General features: G+C 34.8%; 1 protein-coding gene across 1 annotated transcript; it reads right to left on the bottom strand.

Annotated features, from left to right (window-relative positions):
- Nucleotides 1-3387: 3387 nt before the first annotated feature.
- On the bottom strand, nucleotides 3388-4131 carry LOC138330779 (uncharacterized). The gene is made up of 3 exons (XM_069278299.1): nucleotides 4002-4131; nucleotides 3622-3796; nucleotides 3388-3518 (listed from the first exon to the last, which is right to left on the bottom strand). Exons 1-3 carry the CDS (start codon nucleotides 4089-4091, stop codon nucleotides 3388-3390), a joined length of 396 nt encoding a protein of 131 aa, XP_069134400.1. The 5' UTR covers nucleotides 4092-4131.
- Between the last annotated feature and the right edge of the window lie 7526 nt (nucleotides 4132-11657).

Genomic DNA, 11657 nt, shown 5'->3' with positions numbered 1-11657 from the left:
TGTAAATGAGCTGTTACCACTGGCATCCAACATGTTTTTTATATAAGAGAAAATATGCGATAGGATAGGGGGTGGCATATATAAGTTACAAGCAAAGGTGTGGCGAAAATAGGCCTTACCGCTGTGTCACATGTGTAACGTATGTGTTGTATTATTGTAAATGTTAGGCAGACGCTTTAGTGTTGAAGTATATCTTGGAAGCGTTTCAATGACTCTGTGTGATTATAGTTTCTTTGTTTGCCGCTAGGGGCGCTCCTTTCTCCAGCACTATAAAAGGAATCGAGCTGAGAAAATGCTTACTCTTTGTTCTTGTCGTCGACCAGTTAACATCGAGTCACACACTCCAGTAGATATCGGCACTGAGAGACAGATGTGGCTGAAAAAGCCTTGCCTTGTCAGTGTCATACCCAGCGGATCATTCCTAGCATAGTTCTCAGCTGTGGCTAGTGTGTAGTTTGTGGTGTCGACTATCGGTCGCGAGGTGCTCGCGACATAGTATCACGACTAACGACTACTAGTCGTGATCGAGTGCTCATGACATATAGGTCTTGAGGTACCTGGTTGGTGTAACAACCAGCAGGCCCGAGCTTTAGCTCGGTGGTGGATAGTCGTACCACGGTAGTCGGTAGTTACGTTTGATCCGTACATGTGTCAGTGTCTTGTACATAAGCTTTGGCGGCAGGCAGCCGTATTGTGGTGTTGATTCATATAGGTTGCAAGTTACTCACGACATCGTCTCACGACCACTAGTTAGTAGTCGTGAACACTCACGACATAGACAGGTAATGAGTAGGCCTGGTTACACTACAGCTAGTGTTGGCGGCGACATGATCGCAAAAACAGCAAGGTCTGAGCTTCAGTCACAGTGATCTGTGATCTCAGTTTGTGTCGGAGTATACGTTTGGCGACAGGCGGCTGCTGTAGTGTATAGTTGCTGCTGTCCGGTGGTTTGTTTTGTGTACGTATTCATCAGCACTGGGTGTGTTGCGCTCCGATTGTGTATAGGGATTGTCTTCCTTCAGCTAGTGTATTGTAGTTCAGAGAGGTACTCTGTCATTATTTCATGTGTTGTACATAGAGCTTTGGGAAAGGGTTACTGGTATTAACCATCTTTATTTGTATATATTGGCTGCTGTAGTATAGTTGGTAATTCATAATAGGGACCCAAGTATATCTTGGTAACAACCCCCGCCGGTACGTTACAAAGGTCATCCAATCCAACAGAGTACAGAACAGGAAAGCTAATCAGGTAGAAATACAATTCACTTAACTCCAAGTTGTCAATGTAAAGAACTGGTACACAAAGAATCTCTGTAAAAATGCTCTAGTTATCATGTCTGAAGAAGGGTACGTGACATTTTAGTGATACTTATAGTTTTTTACAGAGTGTGCATTTAGTTTACATCTTAATGACAAACCAAGAAGGACTTTTCATTATCTTTATGTGTTTTTAAGGCGTTGTTTTATGTCGATTTAATTACAATTTCTACAAGAAGCAACCTGATATCATAAACATTCATTATTAGTTTAAATGTTCTTTCGACAGCTAAATTTTGTAAAAAAAATGCCAAAAAAAAAACCATGAATGATTCCCCCTTAGTTTTACATTAAAAAACTTTAAAAAAACACACACACACACACGCACACGCACGCACACGCGCACGCACGCACGCACGCACATACGCACGCACGCACACACGCACGCGCGCACGCACGCACGCACGCACACACACACACACACACTCGGGTAACTATAGTTGTGAACCACCATCTGTGGACCAGCGTTATGGACACTGTCTTACGGTTATGAATTTAAGTTGTATTGTATGCAAATGTTCTCATGTCTATTTCTTTTATATAAACATTCCTTAGATTTTTTGTTAAATGCAAATTTTGGAAAGTTACGATACCCGTAATTGTGGACACCACTTTTGAGTTGTGGACACCGTGTCCACAAAGACAGTGAATATATCACACACACTTCATTCATGAAATGATAAATATAGACATATCAATTAGTCTGAACTTCAAAGAATAGTTTTGACATTCACAACAACAATTGTTGTTACCTTTTACCAATAATTATTATGAAAATATAAAGTCAAGTATCAAAACACAGTATTCAAATAAGAGTTTCTACAATCAATAAACCTAATCTGTCTGGAAACAAAGCTAGATTTAAGGGGAAAATTGTTGCATTTAGACAAGCAAAATGCATATGCTCGGTTTCTTTATTTGGATTAAGTGAACGGTATGAATCAAAGAAAAATAATCTATCAATATAACATTCAAATGTTTACACATTTATATTCGAAAATAATTCCCTTAATGAATCGGTCATATTATAAATCACATTGTGTCGGTGAAATTGGCTCGAAAATAAATCAATGAAAATAAAAATTTCATCGGTCATGAAATATAAAAAACAGTAAAATATGAAAAAAATATATACATATATATCAAGTTTGAAAACATTGTTTCAAACATTGTTTGAAATTATAACTAATTTCTTAGGAAATCAACATAATCTGATTTTATTTTGATGAAATATCCCACCATATTTCCTATTTTGGTTAGCAAATGTGTTTAGATTACTAACATATTAAGGTATTAAGATAACAAAGGTAGGACATATGCAATATGTAAAATATAATTAAAGGGAAAACTTCCTTTTCTTTTCAAAGTAGACATAAAATTTCAAGCAAAACCTTGATAGGGCAATTCTGTATTTGTATGTTACAGAGTTATCTGCCCTTGCGGGTAGGTATTGATTGTGGCGTCATGTGTTTGCGAGCGTATTTAGTCATACATTTCGGAGAAAACGACGTGAATTGCGCTCACAAAATAAAGACGTAACAATCGATACCTACCCGCAAGTTAGCTAACTCTGTAATTTACAAAGACGAAATATGTGCATGTACATTTGCAGATTAAGTTTTAAGTTTTCTTAAGTCTTTGAATGTCATTATAAACTTTGTATTTGATTGATTTCCAATCTCGTCTATATAGGGCAGGTTCTTTTTGTTTTGCTAGATCGCATTCTTTTTTGTTGGGGACTTGGCGCAGATTGTAATTTTTTTTGAAAAGTTTCTGTATTGCTTCAGTTTCTTCTGTAGTCTACGCGATTTTTGTGGATGTTTTGGAAGCTTTCTTTTTTCTTGGCTGATCTATCTGGGTTTTGTCGAATCGAGCATCTGGTTCCCCTACGTCTTGCCCCCCTTCCATTGCAACCTAAACTATAAGAATAAACACAGTATCTTTTGTTAGAATTGCTATGAAGATGTATCCACAACATGTATTATTCTTAAAACTGATACAAGAGAGAACACATTGTTATTGAAGATTCATGTATTCGATTTTGATAATTTTCTAAGCAGAGGATGAGGTTTAAATCAGAGCAAAAAATAGGAGGATAAATACTGGACCAAATTCATCTCGCAACACACCTGCCATCTCTCCAATGCCGTCATCCTCGAGCTCCTGTTCACTTCCACTCTCGTCAATAGCGACATCAACATCTGTATATAAAGAAGGTTATAATATCATATTAAAATTCAATTTAAATCTGAAGTTAGAATATAAAAATGCAAATATGAATTAAAATATCTATGAAGAACTAACCTCTTTTCCTGACATCTGCAAGCGCGTTGCCTGCATCTACTGCCAGCAGCATCTTGGCAACTTTCCCTAGTTCAATGGCAGATTCCTGATTTCGATAATACTCCCTATGAACATTTATTGAATGGCCAAGGTGGTTAGATAGCCATTCCAATTCTCCATCATTTAGGTTCATCATCTAGATTAAAAAAAAAACCATGAATTTTATTCAATGAACTTTAACATGATCCCGAAAGGGTCATTTGGGATCATTGACGTTAGGAAATAAAATTTATGTAAATGATATGCGAGATGCTATTAAACAGGCATAAGAAAAAAATAATTGTATTATTGCAATACAAAATATCAATAAATAATCTTAAAATGTCGACAGAAAGATCTACCTGTGTAACAGTAGCGATGTATTTTCGCATGTTTGTCGATCCAACCCTTTCCGGATACTCTAATTCCGCTTTTGATGCAAATGATCGCATGGCTACATGGCCCTCGATGTGGCTGTCTCCGTTTCCTCTGGGAAAGAGGTAACCATTTGTTTCACTTATTCCTACTTAATGTCGCTTTTGGTTAAGGACTTGGATGGATTCTTTGATATCGGGGGTCATTATCAGGGAGACGTTTACCCCTGATTTCAATCATGTCCCGTCTGTAACAATAATTACGAACTTTTACAAAATTAAAGCCTTGTATACATAATAATCGACATTATTATCAATGCCACACGCAGTGGAATACAGTATATGTATATAAAATAGAAAATATTTAAAATAGAAGTTATGTGTATTTCATTGGATGGTCATTGATATGTATTGATATGAAAAAAATGGAGGTTCAAATAGCAAAACCCAAAATTAGTTCATTTGTATACAGGTAAAGGTTCATGGCGCTAATTTAACGGTTTTGGAGTTATAGTCCCGACGAACAGACAGACGGACAGAGCCCAAATTAATATCCATCGCAAATGCGTTTTATGGGGAATAAAATGCATCCTGAAGTGCGTGAGCTTCCTGTCATTTAAGTCATTCTAAAATTCATTTTAGAGAAAATAAATAATACCATTGATATAGAAATACTTCAAAGATTCCATATTACAACAGTGATTACTAATGAGCACATGTTGTTCTTAACAGAACTGACTTGTCCATTATGATGCAATGAAGATATTATACAACAAAGTATCATTTGCATACCGTTTCACAAGCTGTTGTTCTGTTAGCGGCATTGAATTGATGATCTCTGTATTATGGCCTAGTTGCCAATTAGGCCTCTTTTCAAAGTCTTGCAGAAGAATTTTGCTGGTTTCTCCACTTCGGCGACGATTCAACATCATCACCCGACAGAGTATTACTGATGATAATTTTTGAAAATTTTCCATGTTGACACAATTCTTTAGTACTTTGGTTGCATCATGGAGCTCTGCATCCAAATAGTCCTTCAATTTAACAAGGTCTGCTGTTGTTGGAAGGAGAACTTGCTGGTTTCGTTTTGTTTCTTTGGCTGATCGTAAAGCTACAGCTGTGATCTTATGCTTCCATTCCTCCTCTATCAGCTTCATGAATCGCTCTGCGTCCTTTTCCCCTATGTCATCACTGTTTCGGAGAGCCTGACCCTTCAATACTACACAGCATTTCTTCAGGATGGGGCCACATTTTAAAGCAACAGATGGTGTTCTGAATTTACATGCGTCATTGGTTTGCTCTATTCCTGAAAGATTTTGACAGGCTTCGATTGTACTGTCAAAGAAGGCGGGCTTCAGAAAGTCTTTTAAATAACCATTGGGATTTCCTTCAGTGGCCCCCATCTCCATTACCAGCCTTCCCAATAGTCTTATCTCTTGGCTGATGTATGGTTTTTGTTTTTCCCATGTTTGAGATAAAGGTTTTCTCCTACCTTTGAAATAACACGTGCGAATGTGTAGCTCACAGGTATCTGCATATTTATGAAGTCAACAGTTTTACCATTATTTTATATATGTATACATAATTCATGGCTATTCGGTAACGTAGTTTCGCAATAGGTTATGAGACATCTGACCTTGTAACCGTTTGATAAACTAAACGTTGACAATCCTATTTAATACACTTGGTAAATATCATTTTGTCTAATGCAACATAATAAATAGAACTGATGAAAAAACCTCTGACCAGAGTATGTTGAATTCGTTGTAAATATGTAAAGTTCTTATCATCTCGGTTACTTATACAAAGCAAATGAACATACTTTGGCCATCAACAGGATCTGTTATTAATGTTGGTTCGACATTGTCTTCCTCGATTGGTCTTTGCATGATCTATTGAAATATTAAAGCAAAAGTTAAGATTAAGTTTGTGCTGTGCATGACGAATTACAATTTATCTTTACGTTGAAATACAGATGAAATAACAAATATAACATCTTCGTGTCAGTACATGTTAGTTCAAAACCTATCAATAGCCGTTGAATCAAATTCAGTTAATACTCACTTGATGAGTTTTATTTGAATATATCGGAATTATTTCCGAGCGTGCTATTTCATCCTCATCCTCATCGTCACTTTCTGAACTTATCTCGGGCACCTTGTAATCTGGGTCCGCATCAGAATCATCTTCTGACATGGAAAACTGAAAATTTTGTCATTGCATGTAAATAATTATGATTGAAATATACACGATTAATCACAAAAATCATATCGTTTCGACACTGGATATTGTCAAAATTATTCAAACAGAAGGGATCGTAGAATGGAAACATGGTCAAATTACTCACATCATTTTCCGAATGTTCGATGTCGTTTTGCGGCGTGCATCTTCTTTTCTCCATATTCTAGATGAAATATTAAATATCATTCTGGTTATTCTTTATATAACACTGAATTTCTATTTGCAGCAAAACGTGTGAATAATCTTACAATTCAATACATTTATCTTGCTTTTACTTGATATAAAATGTATACCATACTGTAATATTTACAGTCAGTGGTGAATTGATAGTATAAACCCCGTTGATTTCAACCAAAGGCTACTCAACTTTATTTCTCGATAAATTGAGTATGTCACGCGCAATTTGGAGCCGCGCGGATGAATTTATGATGGTCCAAATCAGAAACTTTTGGTGTTTTCAGTAACCGAACGTACGTTCGATGAACATGTACATGTATCAAAATAGGTTTGAACACATATACATGTACGTGTGTAAATACAAATGTAGAAAAGTTACATTGTTTATGTTACTACCGTACCTCTTTGAGCAATGCTTCCGTGCGTATGATAAATAAACAATGTTGTACAATGTACAGTTTTGCACATTCCGATGATGTCGCAATGTTTACATGTTGTGTGTCTGTGAGTCTGTGTTGTTCTCTACAACATGTAGCCTAGATCTACATTATATTCGTATTTTTAACATCTTTGGTTGTACGCGAATGGATAAGATATGTCAGAACACGTCAGTATTTGAGTTGGATAAGTGTAACCAAAACGACCTAGCACGACAATGCATTTTTGTTCACCTCGGCGGACAGACAAGTCCTGTACGTTATCTAGAATCTTCTGTAAATCGGCGAGAGTAGGACTTACATACACAATGTACGTTTGGGTGTTTCGAAATATCAATGAAACGGAATCCTTCAATTGTAGCTTTACAATACTTGTAATAGATACCTCTAATATTTATTGAAGTGTTTAAAACAACAATATAAATATAGCTAACATTTTGAGAGCGGTACAGTAAACGTTTACAGTAGTGGGCCTACCTGTGTTTGTACATGTTCCTCGAAACGACGTCCGATACATTTAAAAATCTCTAAAATCCGGAAAGAATGACATGGAACCATGTAAACATCCGTGTATTCAAGAAATTTCAAACGTGAACTGATTAAGTAGAACTCAAGTGATCACGAAATTGAAGAAACTCTCTGTTTGTCACACCTCCTTGACACAGGCGGTTTGTATCGGACGCCGCGTCACAACTACGTTAAATATCCTGCCACGTTATGAATTGTGTAAGCGTGTGAAATCATACGAAGCAAAATATTAAAACCAAACTGCTTTGCACCATGGTGTTTTTAACAACAGATAAATAAAATGATTTATAGTTCCATACCGAGAAAACCTCAGATATATGCTTCATCAGACGGAACTCATTTTATTGGTATGTTCATTGATAAATTGGCGGGAATTTCCGCCACTTCAAGTGGCTGTTCGAAATGCCTGTCGGAACCAAACGATATAATTCAATTTTAGTCTTATAAATGCCATAAACACTATTAAGGGTAAATTTTGAGCTATGAAAATAATAGTTAAGACTGTAAATATAAGGATTAAAGTCTCTTTCTGGTGGTTCTATCGAAGGATAAAGTTGAGTAGGGTATCGATATTTGTTTCATGGACCGCTTCGCGGTCCATTCCAAATATCGATACCCTACTCAACTTTATCCTTCGATAGAACCACCAGAAAGAGACTTTAATCCTTAAATAAATTCACCTTGCAAGGAAAGTTGAAGATTAAGTCATTACTATACCATTTTTAACCATTGTTTACATATGCAATACCTTTGATGACGAAACAGGGTATTGAAAACGGAAGGACCGGTCTCCAACGGAAATAACGTCATCATGATATAATCTTGTAGAGCCACGGACATTTTTCTTGTCAATCTGTACCGAGTGTGTCGTACATAAATTATCCAAGTAAACCTACAAAACACAAAATAATGCAGCTGAAATAACAAAATGAAATTATAATTCTAAAGGATTCAGCATTTGTAAAACTAGTGGTACAAATACAGACAAAAATAATTAAATGGCACAAAAAATTGTGACTGTGGTTGTTTTGCTTTTACAGTGAAAAATACATTTTATCATCCTTTTTAATGTAATGCAGAATAATCCATCCATTTTCCATTGAAAATTAGTAGCTCCCGTGACTCAGCTATCAGAAAGATAGCCTACGATAAAAACTTTTGATGTGTGACTGTATACAATGTGTTTTTATCAAAAATGTAGATTTTTTTTTGTTCTTTACCGACAATTTGCAATGTTCGGGTGCTATCATTTCCCGATTTATTATTATGTCACAATTCTTCGACCTAAAACAAAAAGCAATGATCTAATTTCAAAATCACGATAACTACTTTTCTCATTTGTATACATTACTGGCAATGTATCTGAAAAAATGGGAATCATTAGATGCGGTACAGGTGATATACGTTCTCTCATCTATTGTATTTCAATAATGATGACTTGAAAGTGATGTTGGTATAGGTCTGCGAAAAAGCGCTAGAGAAAATAATTTGAAGTTGATTTCGTCGAAGCCAAAATTATATATACCTTCCGATTAAGCATGTAGAAGCTGTGAGAGGGAAAGCTGCACCATCTTCTCCAGTTGCACTAATAACTACGATGCTCCCATAGAAGTTTGTCTAGAGTAAAACGACAGGAACTCTTGCATAGAGGTTCAATATTCAATAATCAACTAGCAATAAGTGTCCAGACATTTATGATGAAATTCGTAATTTGAAAATACCAAAAATAGATAAAAAATAATAATAGCAATTACAGTGTACGAAAAATGATAAAAGTCGCCATATTTGTCTTCAATTGACTGCAATAAGAATTGAATGCAAATCCACGCGCTTTTATAATTAATACATATATATTGGTCAAGTTAGATTAAGATGTACATCATCTTTTATAAACCAACATATGTACTAGCACTTACATAGCATTTTGATAATCAAGTTGTCAAATTGCATTTAATTTGTCTATTTACGTACCGGATAATGCGTAATTGGAGCAATCGGAATTATGTCACAGGTGACGTTTTCCATGCCCTCATCCTCACTTTCTAAGATAACATCAGACTCCGAGACACTATCTATTGGATCGTCATCAACATTGACAGATATATCATCCGATGTAGATATCTGGAAATTAATAAACATATATTTTGCCACTTGACTCTTGCCATTTTAAAAAGCATGTATAAGCAGATTCCATATTATCACATTGCCCACATTATAGTACACACATCCCCGTTGAAAGATGGTGAACAAGCGATCACCATTTTTATCTTTAGCCACTGAATCTATCAGTAACTAGTACACTAACTAAGATACCTTCGAAATTTTTCTGGTTAATTTGTTATTCACAAAATAAATCATTAACGGAAAAAGATCCGGAAGAAATGAAAAAATACCCAGCCTTCATAACACTACCAACTCTTTGAAGCGTTAATATATATCTATTTTAAGACGCTATGCCCAAACTATTTGAAAATAATTAAAATCATATTAGTTTTTTCCACATAAAATTACAAGAAATTACCATTAAAGTGTCCACATTGTATTTTCATGCAACGGTTTGGTAAAGAATTCAACTTGTGTCCATAATGTAATCAAACACACAGGAAAGATGCAAACAGACACAGTTATAAATATCTAAAGCAGGCTAATGAAGTAAAGTCATATTTATGTTATAAAAGTATGAGAAACGGTTTTGCACCAAATTGTCCACAATGCTATTTCACACACAGGTTTGGTATAGAATCCTGCTTTGTGGACACGGTGTCCACAATGTAACCACACATACAGGAAAGATGAAAACAGACACAGCTGTAATTATTGGCAGCATGTTATTTGTCGAATCGTTGCCTGGGATGATATAGTTTACATCTTTACATGACGGCTGATTATTTTAGGGATGAAAAATATCATTTTATATTTCAATAGTTAACATGAATTCAGAGAATACAACTCGCAATCTATTTAGACTACATCGCACTATTTATTGCATTAGCAGCGTATTACTAACACATTAAACTGAATCATCATACTGTCCATATCAATTCAAATTAAAAAAGTAGGAAATTTGCACAACCTTATTAAAAGATGGTGAAATTTCAGCATGAAATATCCTTATTCTTTTCTAATATCAAAAATGAAGTAAAAAATATAAAGAGTAATAATTACATTTCTGCCAATGGCCATATCATTGTTTCTATCTTCAGGTACTGAATGTATCGTCTCTGATGATTGTTGCTGATAAATGAAAAAAAGTATCACATTATTTTATGATAAACTCAGTAAACATACATTCGATATTGTTTTGGTTGATTTCCTAGTCATAAAGTAAATAACAAATAGAAAATGATCCGGAAGTTAAGAATAAAAACCCAACTTTAAAATCGTTAAAGTGCTAAATGTATGTCTTTTATGAGACACTTTACTCAAACTAAATGTATCTGAAAAGAGCTAAATTAAAGTCATATTTATGTTATAAAATTACAAGAAAAGTTTTTTCACCAAATTGTCTACAATGTTATCTCACACACAGGTTTGGTATAGAATCCTGCTTTGTGGACACGGTGTCCACAATGTAACCACACACAGGAAAGAAGAAAACAGACACAGCTGTAATTATTGGCAGCATATTATTTGTCGAATCGTTGCCTGGGATGATATGGTTTACATCTTTACATAACGCTGATTATTTTAGGGATGAAAAATATCATTTTATATTTCAACAGTTAACATTAATTAAGAGAATACAACTCGCAATCTATTTAGACTACATCGCACTATTTATTGCAACAGCAGCGTATTACTAACAAATTAAAACTGATTCATCAGTCTGTCCATATCAATTCAAATTAAAAAGGTAGAAAATATTGCCCTCTCTTCAATAGCAATAATAAAATGGATAAACTATAAAATAATTTGTTTTCCTGTGTAGTAAATGAGACATCTACGTAAACATGTTACTTGCACAACCTTATTAAAAGATGGTGAAATTTCAGCATGAAATATCGTTATTCTTTTCTAATATCAAAAATGAAGTAAAAAACATAAAGAGTGATAATTACATTTCTGCCAATGGCAAAATCACCGTTTCCATCTTCCGGTAATGAATGCATCTTCTCTGATGATTGTTGCTGATAATTGAAAAAAAATGCATCACATTATCATTTTATGATAAACTCAGTAAAATATATTCGATATTGTTCTGGTTGATTTCCTACTAATAAAATTAATCACAAATAGAAAATGATCCGAAAGTTATGAATAA

The sequence above is a fragment of the Argopecten irradians genome, chromosome 9 (genome assembly GCF_041381155.1).
Source record: "Argopecten irradians isolate NY chromosome 9, Ai_NY, whole genome shotgun sequence".
Classification (NCBI taxonomy): Eukaryota; Metazoa; Mollusca; class Bivalvia; order Pectinida; family Pectinidae; genus Argopecten; species Argopecten irradians.
The sequence above is the reverse complement of the archived record's forward strand: the minus strand, read 5'-3'. Positions and strand labels throughout refer to the sequence as shown.